The following is a 16,924-nucleotide window of genomic DNA, read 5'->3' as shown; positions in this document are numbered from 1 at the left end:
AAGTGGAAGAATTCACCATATCAAACACCACAGCTTATTATAAAACTGCATCAAATAAGACAGTGAATATCATGTGATAATGTATGATATGGTGGTAATTATGTGGTGGATAGACAGGGTAGAGAAAGGTAAGGATATAGAAAATGGCAACAGGAGAGCCAAGACAGAGGCCCATACATATAATGTTTAGTTGATATTGTTATAGAGGTTGCATTCCAAATCAGTGAGGAATAGGTAGGGTTTTCTAAATCTTATAGTTAGTTATCTATATTAAAATAAGTTATTCTGCCTACTTAAAAAAGACCTGTGTGTAAGAAGAAAAAATATAAAACTTACAGAAGATAATGTGGAGGAATATATTCATAAACTTAGATATGCAATTATTTCCTTTAAAATATGCAAAAAGTACTAGTCATATTAATAAGTATATACACATTATAATTAAGAACCCACATACATCGAAAGATGTCATAATAGTAGTGAAACAGCAGCCACATGGGGAAGGTATTTGCTACACATAACCAACAAAGCACTCATGTCCAGTATAAATAATTCTGAGGAAGCATTAAAATAGAGACAGTTCAAGAGAATAATAAACAGGAAGTTTTAACGTACGTCTCATAAAAGAAATCCAAATAACTCATGAACATATAAACAAGTGATAATCTCATTTGCAACCAGAGAGAGGCTAATTAAAACACACAAACAAATAAACAACAAAAACAGTCCAACAGAACTTAGTCTTATAGAGGATAAGAACCAATGAAACTCATATTTTGCTAATTGGAATATATTATAATTTGGTGTAACCATTTGACAAACAACTTTGACACTCCAGTAGAGTTGAAGATACGCATGCCCTATCATCCTTCAAGCAACACTCATAGATATTTGCACCATAGGAAGCCTTGCACAAGGATAGTCAGGGCAGTGTTGTTCTTTTCCTTTTTAAGTTCAGGGGTACATGTGCCGGTTTGTTACATAGCTAGACTTGTGTCATGGGGGTTTGTTGTACAGATTATTTTATCATCCAGGTATTAAGCCTAGTACCCATTAATTATTCTTCCTGATCTTCTCCCTCTACCCACCCTCCAACCTCCAATAGGCCCCAATGTGTGTTGTTCCTCTCTGTGTGTCCATGTGTTCTAATTTAGCCCCTACTTATAAGTGAGAACAGGCATTATCGGGTTTTCTGTTTTTATGTTAGTTTGCTAAGGATAATGGCCTCAAGTTCCATCCATGTCCCTGCTGAAACGACAGAAGTAGGATGCAAGTGTTGTTCTTAATACTCCCAAACTGGAAACAACCGATGTGGCCAACAACAATGCAATGGATAAGCTCTAATACATTCATATAGTGAAATATAGTACAGCAATAAAAAAAGAACCATATCTATATACAGCAACACAGATACATTTTACAAACAATATTGAACAAATGAAAACAAAATAATACCTACAGAATTGTTCTATCTGTGTATAGTTCAAAAGCAAACTAAGCTACAATATAGTGCTTAAACATGTATGTGCTAAACATTATAAAGGAAATCAAGAAAGTCAAGGTTATAAGCTTAACTATAGTAGTTGCCCTTAAGAGAAGCAAGACCTTTTCTTTTTTGTAATTTTACTTTAAGTTCTGAGGTACATGTGCAGAGTGTGCAGGTTCGTTACATAAATATACACATGCCGTGGTGGTTTGCTGCATCCATCAACTTGTCATCTACATTAGGTATTTCTCCTAATGCTATCCCTCTCCTAGCCCCCCACCCCCTGACAGGCCCTGGTGTGTGATGTCCCCATCGCTGTGTCCATGTGTTCTCGCTCAACTCCCACTTATGAGTGAGAACATGCAGTATTTGGTTTTCTGTTCCTGTGTTTGTTGAGAATGATGGCTTCCAGCTGCATCTATGTCCCTGCAAAGGACATGGACTCCTTCTTTTTTATGGCTGCATGGTATTCCGTGGTGAATTAGGAGAGATTTTGAGCAGGACATCTGGTATGCAGGCAGTGTTCTATATTTTGAAATCATCAGAGGAATATTTTTATGAAATTTCATTTATATAATTAATTTACATATAATTTAATATATAATGTATATAATTATTTATAGTTCATATATATTTATAAATCTTGAAATTAATATACACATACTATATGTAAAATTTTGTGTATGTGTTATATTTCAAAACAAAATCATTGAAAATAGCTTTCAAAAATTAATATTTACATGAGTAATAGTTTAAAGCTAAAAAGTAATTTTACAGTGTGGACCAATAATTCCCACCTGTATTGACTCATTTCTCCACTAGAATATGCGTAGACAAGGACTGCTTTTACCTATTTTCAAATTAAATGTGATATTCCTGTAAAAAGGACCTCATTCATTTACAAATGAAATTCTGCTACATAAAATAGAAGTCAGTCTTTCTAAAAATAGCACAATAAAAGATAAAACTTTGGCATTAATAAAGTATTCAACTGGAAAACTCTTAAATAGTCAGCCAGCTATAGGGATAATTGCTTAATATTGTTGCTTATGGAAAACAACAGCTTGAGAACCAGGTTTATTACTTTCTAATATGTTGGCGTGCAAATTGTGAAAGTTATTTTTAATTATTGCTTTGCATAATGCAAACAGTATTTTAATATATATTCAGTATTTCATATGAAGTTATCTCTGTATCAGAAACTTATCTATATAATTCAATTTGACAAATACAAAAATTATCATAGGCAGAGGTGTATAATAAAATGATATAAATGCACATAATGGGAATTTCATTATGAACATACAGACATATGTGCTATGAGCATTTCTGTTATATAGCTATGTAATAATATAAAGTATGTTTTATTGAGTTTTTCAAGCTTCTATCACTAATATATCAACTAATGCACTTATTGGTTTCTTTTGAAATAAAAGTAGTAAAGGAAATAAAACCACCTACTTGTCCCTCAGTTAATAAATATACGTAAATCAGTAGAATTAGAAATACATTTTTATCAATGAGTGAAAACCTTTAGATAGAGCAGGGACCTGAAGTCTATATATCTATATATGTAATGTGTGTATATATATGTATGTAATGTGTGTGTGTGTATATATATATATATATATGTATATAAAATGTGTGTGTCTCTATATATATGTAATGTGTTCACACACACATATATATGTGTGTGGCAGTAATATTTATGTGGCCACTATCACCATGTTATTCTGAAAGCCAGCGTACTGACATCATTAGATGCTCCATTATGCTATTGAGCGAGCCCTAGTTTGGATGACTTACTATATTAACACTCCCTGAGGGAGTCTAGGTTGGATAGAGGAATATTTTTCAAGGATAATTAAATTGAGAGGGTGAAACAGAAGAGAATCATGTCAATGGAGCCTCCTTCATGGTTATTACTAATTGATAAAAAAAATTTGTAATAACTTAAAATCAATTAAGACCATCTACTCTTCTTATCATGTGGAAATTGATTTTTCTTTTTAAGGACACACTGAAATCCTTATATATTATGAAATAAAATACATTTAAAAATACTGGTTACATATTTAGAATTCTGGTAAGGAGTACTTCCTGGACTTACCCCCCGAGACAATTTTTCTGGCTAGTTTTGTGTTAAACATCAATCTTTCCCTCCTGTCAGTGACCCCCTAGAACCCCAAAGTTGACCTGAATTTAGAGTAAGTCCTGGCCTTTGGCAATTGAGATAGCATTAGGGCTATGCATGATGGAATTCATTTTACTTTTTTAAATAAAAAGTAGTAATATGGCTAGTAAATCCTTACTATATGTTAACGTACTCTATGTGTTCATTCTATGTTATTATGTACCTTTTAAAAGGAGAAAACTGGGACAGAGAGAAGATAAATAATTTACCCAACATTACATAGCTAGTAAGTGACAAAGCCAACTTACTATGTACAATTTCATTGCTAGGCAAATACAAAGATGGATAAGGTACAGACCCTAGTTTTACAGACTGAATTAATTTATTACTAATGAATTTCCTATAAGTCAGATTCCAGGACCTCTTGTAATGGAAAATGAGGTACTGTGACAGCCTCATGGGAAACAATCATAAATTCCATGGCTACTGGGTAGTTCTAAAAGCAATATCCTATTAACATTTATATTAATATTTCTCAGAAATGGATAAATACCAGGACAGGGACAGAATTAGTATTACTGTTTTTTCCTTTTGCATCAGGCTTCAATACAACTTGGCATAACACTGTTACTAGTCCTGTTATTTAAAACTTTGGTATTTTGTTTCTCTTAAATTTTTGCATTACTTCTGATTTTTAAATATTACAGTAAAATATTATTTATCTTAATCACTGAGGTTTTTTTGCACTTTCTTAAATGTTATGCCTAAGGCAAGTACCTCACTTGTCCCACTCACCTTACTCTAGTCCCAGCCCTAGTTATAGCAAACATGGAGACACATTACATGTTAATGTATATATGACTTAAACAACCTAGGATTTTCCTGAGTTATGTGATTCTCTGGAAAGAAACCAAAGAATCACCCTTTATATAGTATTTGGTACTGCACTATAAAGATATTAGTGAGGAAATACAGCCCAGCTGAACAATATACATGGCAAAACATACTTCCTTTAATGTAGAGTTGTGTATAAGTTGAATACAGATTATTTATTACAATTGGTTAATAAGCACAACTATAGTCGATTTGTTAAAGGATGTTTCTGCTATTGTAGAGGGATTCACTTAAATCTAGTAATTCCGTAATATCAAAAAATGTGTCTTGCAAAATCTAAATATTTTCAATGATATAATTTAGTAACTAATTTTATTTTTCTTTGTCTTCATAAAGGTTATTCATATACTTTATGTACTATCCCATACCCCAAACGGACCAATTTTGAGAATGAATTAAAATGTCAGAAACTAGCACATAACTTTTCATTTCAGTTTTTTTTTTCCCTCTCTGCCATAAAATATAGTGAAATATGTAAAGGAGTGATTGGTGCTGATGTTAGCCTTTGACCTTACATATAGGTTTGGCACTATTCCCAAAATTTCTGTTTTTTAAACTTTTGCACCAACAATTCTCTTTATTCATGAAGTCATTTTTTCTGAGTGATCAATTACATATATACTTAAATATATTTTTAAAGAATAGGGATGTTGCTTGTCACACACAAATGGCTCTTGTAGAGTTACTGGTTTCGTGCCAATGCTGTCAACTTTCCAACAACAGATTGGATTGGTTAAGGAAGAAACCATAAACAGCCTATCAACAAGTATTTATACAAATGTTAATGAAATTAAAATTCTGTTAGTGTAACATTTATGCCAAATTCCATTTTTAGTTGTGCTTTGTTTGTGAGGTATAATGCAATAACTTATTTTAATAAACACATACAGACCACTTTTGCTTTATAGTGTAAATCAAAATTTTAGTATTGCCGACATAAGATACATAGAGTCAGCCATTTATCAAAGTTACCAAAAATATTTCCATTGAATGAAGAAGTGTTTTTCTGAGCCACAACTATGTCCTCCAAAAACTTTTGGTAAAGAAATGAACTCATCTCTATTAATGAAACCAAGAGTATTTTATTATATTACTGTGAAAAGCCATTAAGGGAAAAGAAAATAGTCATGGGAAAGTTGCCGTATGTATTAAAAATATAAATAGTTAGCTTATTTTTCTGTGCCTTAAATGATAATTGAATCTTAATCTCCCTCACTTTAGGATATTATGTTATATTGAAAATTTAGAAAACTGATTTATTTGAAGCATATGGGTTTAATGAACACTTTTGTTGTGCTTTTCATGAAAAAAAGAATAATATTTCCATTAATTTAAAAAGTACTTCATTTCTTTTGGTGAACTTCTTAAAACTAATCTGCTTTCCTCTATGATTGAGTATACTTCAAACATTTTATAAAGTAATTTTATATGAATGAGTAGTGTTTCTTTTTTTTGGTTTTGTGTTTTATTTTTATTTATTTAATTTTATTTTTTGAGACAAAGTTTTGCTGTGTCGCCCAGGTTGGAGGGCAGTGGCGTGATCCTGGCTCATTGCAAACCCCTCCCCCTGGGTTCAAGCAATTCTCCCGCCTCAGCCTCCCTATAGTAGTTGGGATTACAGGCGTGCAATACCACACCTGGCTAATTTTTGTATTTTTAGTAGAGATGGGGTTTCACCGTGTTGGCCAGGCTGGTCTGGAACGCCTGACCTCAGGTGATCTGCCCCGCTCAGGCTCCCAAAGTGCTGGAATTACAGACGTGAGCCACCACGCCTGGCCTGGTTTTGTGTTTAATTCCGTACCATTAGTTGCTAATTTTTATCCCAATTTAATCTTGACCTTCAAAGCTGAAGTTTGTATTATAATAATTAAATTAATCATGTTTAGACATGTGTTATCCTCCACAATGCACAGGTTTGTCCACATGCTAAAAACCTCCAAATTCTAGTTCTACTTTTCTCAGGGTACTGAGACAACATTAATCAACCGTGATAATTATTTTACTTCACAAATATTTTTGAGCACCATCCTACTATGTACCACTTAAGGAGATTAAATTGTATTAGATTGATGGAAAAGTAATTGTAATTTTTGCCCTTGATAATAGTAGGAAAGCAGACACATAGATAAGAAAATAAAATATAATGTAATGAATGCTATCATGGGGTATCTATACAGTTCTTTAGAATGAGCATACCTAACCTAATTTAAATAAGGAATGCAGTGTTGGATGATCAGGGAGCATACCCCAAAGAACAGAAGTTCTAAACTAAGACCTAAAGACCTGAAGCAGGAATACCCTTGGCAAAGTGGATAGTCCCAAGCATAGAAGACAGTATGGGCAAAGGTCTGTGGGCAAAAGAGAACATTTGGGGTAACTACACTATGTCTGGGGGATTGAGACAGGAACCTAACAGAAGTGTCTGAAGATATAAAGTAAGACCTATACATTATGGAAAAAAAGCTTTGAATATTATCTAAAGGCAGTGGAGAACCAGGAATTTAACCTATGAGATTGCACAATTAGATTTGTACTTTAGCAAGATCATTTGCAGTATGGAGATATATCTGTGGGAGGAAGAATAAAAGCAGAGGCCAGTTAGAAGGCTGTTGCAGTAATTCAGAAGAAACAATGGTAGCCTGAATTAAAAATAGTGGCACTGGGAATGGAGGAGATTTGATAGATTTAACATAGATGGTAAAACATGCAGTTGGAAGGTGAGAAAGTATCAGTGCCACACTCTGTTTTCTCAGTTGTAAATTAATGATAGTGATAGCATTATAGAAAATTTAGGAAAAGGTTAAATAATAAACATGAGTTCAATTTTTTGACATGCTTGAAGTATCTGTTGGATATATAAGTGAGGGGTCTTTGAATACATGTCTCAGAAGGAAGTAAAGATGGCAATTGAAAAATTTGAATGGATATCATTATACAGAGAGAGTATAGCCTAAAAATAAAATGGGGCCAAGATAGAATGCCAGAGAAGAATCCTGAGATTGCAAAAGATGGCAAGGGAAGAGGGGCCCTTGGAAGAGACTGGGATTTAGCCAAAGGATTGAGAATAAAAACATGGAGAAGGTAATGAATCCAGGGAAAACAAGCCTTTCAAGAAGGAGGGAGTGGATAATAGTGAATAATACTATAGAGAAGTCAGTAAGATATGAACTTCAAAAAGTCCCCCAAATTTAGCATTATGATGCTTTTGATGTGCATAGTTCCAATGAAAGGGTGTTGGGAGAAAGCCATAATGCAGATGGCAAGTAAGTCAACAGAGACTAATGTTTGTCTTCAAGAAGCTCATCTGATTAGGGAAGGAGAGAGAGAAGAGTCACTGGAGGGGAATGTAAAAAGTCAGTTTTAAGAGATGCTGAAAATATAGAAGAAAAGGGAAACTGATGGCAAGGGATTCTAGATTATATGGAAGGATAGGGATCTGGCGCTCAGTTTAAGGTGTTGGGTTTAAGATGAAGAGAACCTCTTCTGTTGTGACAGGTAAGAAAGATACCCTTACACATACATATATCCCCACATATAGGACTGCTCACTCACGTTCAGAATGGGGCCTAAAGTAAAATGGTTGCAATGGCGAAAGAAAGAAGGAACCAGATTAGTAGGTTACCCAGGAGGTGGACTAGATCTGATTTCTGATTAGATATTTGTACTTAAAGAATAAGTAGCCAATATTGACTACAGACTGAGTAATCTGAGTTACTTCGGAATCCAGGAGGAAAAAACATACTTTAGTAGGATTATGATGGTAAAGACAAGCGATTTTGAAGTTCAGGTGGAAATATGAGATACAAGAACAGGATTAAGATAGAGGTTGGTGATACCTAGTCCTCTCAGCTGTTAGCTCATGAGATAAGAAACTATGCCAATCAGGTTGACTGTTATCAGAAGCTAGCACAGTGCCAGATATAGAGTGGGAACTGACTCCTAGGTACTTGTAAAATTGGGAGCACCAACATCTAAAGGAATCTAAAAAGGATCCTGAAGGGGGGGAATACTTGATGTCTGGTGTCCCAAAGGCCTGCAGAAAAAAAAAGAGTTATAAGACAAAGGAAATGGTCTGGAATCCAGCAGTGAGGTCAGTGAAATTAAGGAATGAATATAATTGTTACATAAGCCAGTTTCAGGCCATCTTACAGTATCTCGTAGTGATATTATTTGCGGAAAAGCAAAATATTGGAAGAGTGTCCAATTTGTCCCTGAAATCCTCTTATTTCTCATGCAGTTTATAGAATTGGGAAATACCTATAAATTATGAAAGGAACGTAGCCTATAGTTTAGAAGATTTGGGGCAAAGATGTAAATCTGTATGCCTACAGAAAATGAAAATTGCCCCTTTTGAAAATAGAGTAGAAACTAAAATCAGCCAATGGTCAGGAGAAAATATTTGCACCAGTGATAACAGAAAAAGAATTATAAATAGTCAAAAACAAAAAAGGAAACTAGAATCCGGTAGATAATTGAAGAAAACAAAAAAGATATTTTACAATGTGCAAACTAAAATTATTAAATGATTATAATGTTCCATTTCACTAGCGAAGATGTATAAATTAAGACCATAATTAGACAGTATTGTTATCAAATTATCAGCAGTTTAAAAATATTTGCTCTCTTACTCTTGACAAGGGACTCAGTAAAATAAGCAATCTCATAAAGTATGTAATTGGTGAGACCTTTTAAAACCATTTGACAATATAGTTTATATCAAATTCTTTAAAATGTTTATACTATTAGATATTTTATTCTTAATTCCATCTTTTAAAATGGATTAATTATTTATGCAGACAACAAACATATGAAAAAAAGCTCATCATCACTGGTCATTAAAGAAATGCAAATCAAAACCACAATGAGATACCATCTCACGCCAGTTAGAATGGCAATCATTAAAAAATCAGGAAACAACATCCTGGAGAGGATGTGGAGAAATAGGAACACTTTTACACTGTTGGTGGGACTGTAAACTAGTTCAACCATTGTGGAAGACAGTGTGGCGATCTAGAACCAGAAATACCATTTGACCCAGCAATCCCATTAGCAAGTATATACCCAAAGGATTATACATCATTCTACTATAAAGACACATCCACACATGTTTATTGCAGCACTATTCACAATAGCAAAGACTGAAATCAACCCAAATGCCCATCAATGATAGACTGAATTAAGAAAATGTGGCACATATACACCATGGAATACTATGCAGCCATCAAAAAGGATGAGTTCATGTCCTTTGCGGGGCCATGGATGAAGCTGGACACCATCATTCTCAGCAAACTAACACAGGAACAGAAAACCAAATACCGCATGTTCTCACTCATAATTGGGAGTTGAACAATGACAACATACGGACACAGGGAGGGGAACAACACACAGTTGGGCATGTTGAGGGGTGGGGGGCTAGGGGAGGGATAGCATTAGGAGAAATACCTAATGTAGATGATCAGTTGATGGGTGCAGTAAACTACCATGGTACGTGTATAGTTATGTAACAAATCTGCACATTCTGCACATGTATCTCAGAACTTAAGGTAAAATTTAAAAAGAGATAATTAAAAACCTATTATATAATAAGTTGGTAGATCATAGTATAAAACCATGAAAATTATGTCTGAGTTTTCTATTACATATAATACATTTATTATAATACTCACTGAAAAATAGGATATGAAGAATACATATAATTACAGTCAGCCTCTCATATCCATGGGTTCTGCATCCGTAGGTTCAACCAACTGCAGATAAAAAAATTTTTTTTTAAATGCACTTATACTGAACATGTACAAAGTTTTTCTTTCATTATTTCCTAAAAAAATTAGTATAACAGTTTATATTATATTGGGCATTATGAGTAATTATAAATGATTTAATGTATCTAGGAGGATGTTCACAGATTATAAGCAAATGCCATTTCCTATCAGGGATTTGAGAATCCACCAATTTTTGTATTCAAAGAAGGTCCTGGAACCAATCCCTTATGGGTACTGAGGAACAACTATGTGTGTAAACTAAAGTCAAAACAAAACAAAAAAAATGTGAAAACAGCTACAAGTAAATGCCTTTAAATATTAACCAGCGGTTGTCTTGATAATGGTGTTTGCAGATTGTCTTTTCTTTGACTTTTTACTTTCTAAATTTCCTATAATGAGTATGTATTATTTTTATAATAAAAGTTCAAACAAATGTTTAAATAAAATTACTCAAGGTTGTGTTTTGAAGTAAAAAGCACATATAAACAGTAGTAACTGGAGGATAGCAAGAATCAAAGGAAGGCATTTTTCTTAGGTTGATAATATAGGAAACTGATGATGCAAGATCCATAGAAGTAGCAAGGAATTGTGGACAAAGGAATTAGTGTTCCGCAGGCAGAAGGTTGCTTTTTCTAATACTGAAAGGAAGGAATTACTGGGCAGCCTAACTGGAAACTGGTAAGTGTCCGTTAATTAATCCAGGTCACTCTTATTCTTCCTACACAAGTTGCTAAAAGAAGGACTTCTGCAAGCTTCCAAGAATAAATGTTACTTTCTCTTCCTCAGTAACAGGAGTAATTCTGAAATGATTTTGCTGAGACAGAACCACTTCCTCTAACATTTGAATTGCAGTATTTTTAAGTACATCCAGCCAATTTCACCACTATGCTTGTTCTGTTACTTACACTGAGCTCATGCCAATCTACCAATTTATGCCTTGGTGTTAAAATGGTTAATAAGAATTGGATCATTATGATGAAATCTCTCCTTTTTACTCAGGAATTGTTTAGAACTTGGCTGAGTTTTGATGTAAAATTACTTAGAGTTTATGAAGTGTTATTGTAGAATTGAGGAAAGCTTTCCAAAATGAGTACTTTAAAAAGTGACCATTGCAAGTATATGCCACTATTTTTAAGAACGGGAAGACTGAGATTATTTCTGTTTTAACTAAAAGTTTACTTATTACAAAAGGATTCTCTCCATATCAGGAGTAGGTGAGTTTCAAGTCTTGGGCTCAGTTGATCATCAGGGTCACTGAGTCATCACTGTTTTCTGTCACTGTGCTATCCAACGTCTGGCCTGGTCACTAAGGAAACCAGATCAGTAGCTGGGGTTTTACTAGAAAAGAGACCCAATGCAGCGTGTAGCAATGCCAAATCTTCCGTTTGTTTGAGTGTGTTTTATAACTTTTGTGTAATTATTTTTTTCTACTTCCCTTTTTTTTTTTTTTACTTTAAGTTCTAGGGTACATGTGCACAACGTGCAGGTTTGTTACATATGTATCCATGTGCCATGTTGGTGTGCTGCACTCATTAACTTGTCATTTACATTAGGTATATTTCCTAATGCTATCCCTCCCCCCTCCCCCCAACCCCCAGCAGGCCCCAGTGTGTGACGCTCCCCACCGTGTCCATGTGTTCTCATTGTTCAATTCCCACCTATGAGTGAGAACATGTGGCGTTTGGTTTTCTGTCCTTGCAATAGTTTGCTCAGAATGATGGTTTCCAGCTTCATCCATGTCCCTATAAAGGACATGAACTCATCCTTTTTTATGGCTGCATAGTATTCCATGGTGTATATGTGCTGTATTTTCTTAATCCAGTCTATCATTGATGGACATTTGGGTTGGTTCCAAGTCTTTGCTATTGTGAATGGTGCCGCAATAAACATATGTTTGCATGTGTCTTTATAGCAGCATGATTTATAATCCTTTGGGTATATGCCCAGTAATGGGATGGCTGAGCCAAATGGTATTTCTAGTTGTAGATCCTTAAGGAATTGCCACACTGACTTCCACAATGGTTGAACTAGTTTACAGTCCCACCAACAGTGTAAAAGTGTTCCTATTTCTCCACATCCTCTCCAGCACCTGTTGTTTCCTGACTTTTTAATGATCACCATTCTAACTGGTGTGAGATGGTATCTCATTGTGGTTTTGATTTGCATTTCTCTGGTGGCCAGTGATGATGAGAATCTTTTCATGTGTCTTTTGGCTGCATAAATGTCTTCTTTTGAGAAGTGTCTGTTCATGTCCTTCACCCACTTTTCGATGGGGTTGTTTGATTTTTTCTTGTAAATTTGTTTAAGTTCTCATGGATAAGAAGAATCAATATTGTGAAAATGGCCATACTGCCCAAGGTAATTTATAGATTCAATGCCATCCCCATCAAGCTACCAATGACTTTCTTCACAGAATTGGAAAAAACTACTTTAAAGTTCATATGGAACCAAAAAAGAGCCCGCATTGGGAAGACAATCCTAAGCCAAAAGAACAAAGCTGGAGGCATCACGCTACCTGACTTCAAACTATACTGCAAGGCTGCAGTAACCAAAACAGCATGGTACTGGTGCAAAAACAGCATGGTACTGGTACAAAAACAGCATGGTACTGGTACAAAAACAGCATGGTACTGGTACCAAAACAGAGATATAGACTAATGGAATAGAATAGAGCCCTTGGAAATAATACTACACATCTACAACCATCTGATCTTTGACAAACTTGACAAAAACAAGAAATGGGGAAAAGATTCCCTATTTAATAAATGTTGCTGGGAAAACTGGCTAGCAATATGTAGAAAGCTGAAACTGGATCCTTTCCTTACACCTTACACAAAAATCAATTCAAGATGGATTAAAGACTTAAATGTTAGACCTAAAACCATAAAAACCTTAGAAGAAAACCTAGGCAATACCATTCAGGCCATAGGCATGGGCAAGGACTTCGTGACTAAAACACCAAAAGCAATGTCAACAAAAGCCAAAATTGACAAATGGAATCTAATTAAACTAAAAAGCTTCTGCACAGCAAAAGAAACTACCATAAGAGTGAACAGGCAACCTACAGAATGGGAGAAAATTTTTACAATCTACCCATCTGACAAAGGGTTAATATCCAGAATCTACAAAGAACTTTTGTATAATTATAAGGCTGTTTATGAAAATGGAGTCTGCTCATGGATTCAATGGCCAATCCCCTCATGTGAAGCAATTGTTCCTCTAATTGTAGCAACTATGGAAGAGTTGGCCTAAGTTCAGGTTTCAAGGGCTGAAGTCATTTTAGAAACACAAGGTCTCATAAGAAGCAATAGGAACTTTACTAAGTAACAGAGTTTTAGATACCCAAAGCATCCAGATTTTAAGCTTTCCAGAGACCTAGCTTCAACATCTGTTTAAATTGAAAACTAGAGTCATTTCACTAATTACAACAGTAACTTTTAAGGAAGAAAGACATGTTAGATATATCGTCCTCAACATATTCTGAATGACACATGCTAAGCTTGTGTGTATGTGCACGTACATGCACAGACTATTCAAAATAGATTTTGCACCATGCTTTATTCGTTTTCTAAACAACTTGCAAATATGTAGACTTCTTGTGTACAAACATCTATAACAAAAGAATATTTCAAAGTAATAAATTGACATTTTAAATGTCAGGTTTTTAAACTACAGGATTGTTCTGAGTTGATGACTATGATTTAGGTTTTAAGAGGTGTCTCCCTCTGGTGTACTATCAATCAAGTTTATGAAGCCAACAAGCCCCAAACCAAAAATGAAGCAGTCTAAAAGATCAAGTCCATGGAGGAAGGCTTTAAAACAACTAGTCTTCAGTGTAACTCTGATATTCATGAAATACTATAGTAGCTTACACAAAGCAAGCTCAGTTTTATGTAAATGAAAATTCAGGTTCAAAAACACTCAATATAATTTATAAATTCTCCATATGGATAAGAGTGGTATAAAAACAATTAGACTTTAATCCTGAAAAGACAGATAGGGAACAGATGTTTTTATATTAGAAGAATTCTACAGTCTACCAAAAAATAAGTCTCTGATTTTTCTAATTAAAAACTCAAAAACAAGCCCTATAAATGGTGATTGATTTTAACTATTTTTTTCAAAATAGATGGGTTTGAAACTTAAGCAGGAAAAATAGATAATCTGTGACTGACATTACTTTTCTTACTGACATTAGTTTTCTTACAGATTTAGCTCTCATAAGTTAGTCATTTTTTTCTTTCTTGTGATAAAATGTTTAGCACAGATGGAACTGGTTGGCCAAAGTTTGATCTCTTTAAATAACAAATACATGTTCCATATTTCTTTCACAGGTATAGAAGAAGACTCTATCCACAAAGATACCACTGCAAGTGAAAAATTAGAAAGGAATAGAGAATATACATACCAATGGCTTCACACACAGGTTGGGGTTCATGAAACGACTAGTTCCAGAAATATGAAATGGTGAGGTCATTTCCTCTAAATTAGATTTTTGTATTGTAAACACATCTTGAAAATTGAAACCTAGGTTAATTGTGCTAAAACAAACATGACTTTATAGCCAAAGGCCAATATGCTACGTTGCCAGGTAATACAAAGGCCTTTCATATAGAATAGATTTAATTACTCCTATTTTTCACCCTGAAATGTTTGGGAACAACTCTATTCTGTAATACTTAAAACCAACAGATGAGCCACAAAAATAATTCTACTCTACAAAGTAAAAAATGTGGTATTCATTAAATGTTTTTAGATATCATGTATATTATAGGTTGTGTTTTATTTTGCTTTATTTTTGTTATTTGTAATTTTGACAGTTAAAATTATAATTCAACCCTGTGGCTGTCACTTTACTAGTCATGTAATTAATTTCACTGATGCCCCAAAGCTTCAGTTTCCTCTTTTATAGAGAGAGAATAATTCTAACTCATGGTGTACAGGTGAGCTACAAGGTTGAAGATATCAAATGTTTATATTCTCTAGCAACAAGGTACCTTAAATCTAAAAGTTGCTTAATTAATTTTTGTTATATTAGTGTATGTACCATTTTACTAGGGCTGCCATAACAAAATACCAGATTGGGTAATTTAGACAAGGGAAAATTATTTTATCTCACTCAGCTCCAGAGGCTAAAAGTTCAAGATCAAGGTGTCAGCAGGTTTAGTATCTTTGGAGACCTTCTCCTTTGTTTGCAGATGGCTACTTTCTTGCTGTATCCTCACATTGTCATCCCTTAGGCTGTGTTGTCTTTGTTCTAATCTTCTCTTCCTATAAGGACACCAGCGATATTGGATTAAGGCACACCTGTATGATCTTATGTACCTTATTACCTCTTTCCAATCTCTAAGTACAGCCATATTCTGAGGTACTAGGGGTTAGAACTTCAATATATGAATTTTAGGGGATAGAATCCACCCCCTAACAATATGATATAAAGCATATATGCATCCTGAACCAAAGATTGAAGGAAATAAAAGTCCAGAGATGATATTTTTACATAAGTTTTCATGATTTTTGTTTTAGCTACATATATCCACAAAAGAGTAAAAGTGTTACTATAGGCATTTATTAAAAATGTAAGCTTGGCCGGGTGCAGTGGCTTACGCCTGTAATCCCAGCACTTTGGGAGGCCGAGGCGGGCAGATCACGAGGTCAGGAGATCGAAACCATCCTGGCTAACACGGTGCAACCCCGTCTCTACTAAAAATACAAAAAATTAGCCGGGCACGGTAGCAGGCGCCTGTAGTCCCAGCTACTCCGGAGGCTGAGGCAGGAGACTGGCAGGAACCCGGGAGGCGGAGCTTGCAGTGAGCCGAGATTGCTCACTCCAGCCTGGCGACAGAGCGAGACTCCGTCTCAAAAAAAAAAAAAGTAAGCCAATATTGAATATAAAGACAATTTTAGAAATATTTCCAGGCATTGTGGGTAGTAACTGTTTCACATGAGTATCAAACACACAAACAAAAAACTATAATTATTACAGTTAAAACTTAGTTTAACAGCAAGTCAAAATAGGTTTAAAACAAATCTCTTTTAATAATATATATAAACCTAACTTTAATATGTGATCAATTTTATCCATTTAATTCATTTAAAAATGTGAAAAATCATGGAAATGAAAATAAAACTTTATGATCTGAATTATGTCAGATTGTAATGTGAACAGAAAAGTAGGAATAAAGGCATCAATATTTGAGAATTTTTATCTTACTAAGTATTCAAATTAATGTAAGCACAATTTATTTTATGTTGTTATTAATTGATTTAATTAATAGGGTAGTATCTTAGTCTGTTTTGTGTTGCTATAATAGAATAGCTCAGACTGGGTAATTAATAAAGAAAAGAGGTTTAGTTAGCTCATGGCTCTGCAGGCTGAGTTGTTCAAGGAACATGGCACCAAAATCTGCTTGGTATCTGATGCCGGGTCACAACATGGTGGAAGGTCAATGGGGAAATAGACACATATGAAGGGGCAAAACCCAAGGAGTATACTGGCTTTTCAACAACCCATTCTCATGGGAACTAATCCAGTCCTGCCAAAACTAATCCAGGCTAACAAGAACAAGAACTCACTCATTGCAAGAATAGCACCAAGGCATTCATGAGAGGTAACCACCCTTATGACCCAAACACCTGTCCACTAGT

At 34.5% G+C, this 16,924-nt stretch overlaps 1 protein-coding gene across 1 annotated transcript in view; it reads left to right on the top strand.

The window, feature by feature from the left end:
* LRRIQ1 (leucine rich repeats and IQ motif containing 1) overlaps positions 1–16,924 on the top strand; it is a 189,557-nt gene that overhangs the window by 159,453 nt on the left and 13,180 nt on the right. Inside the window, 1 exon segment of the mRNA XM_030819891.1 lies at positions 14,611–14,743. Within this exon segment, the coding sequence (XP_030675751.1) occupies positions 14,611–14,743 (133 nt within the window).

The sequence above is a fragment of the Nomascus leucogenys genome, chromosome 10, assembly GCF_006542625.1.
Source record: "Nomascus leucogenys isolate Asia chromosome 10, Asia_NLE_v1, whole genome shotgun sequence".
NCBI classification, from domain to species: Eukaryota; Metazoa; Chordata; class Mammalia; order Primates; family Hylobatidae; genus Nomascus; species Nomascus leucogenys.
Note: the sequence above shows the minus strand (reverse complement) of the source record. Positions and strands in the feature narration are given on the sequence as shown.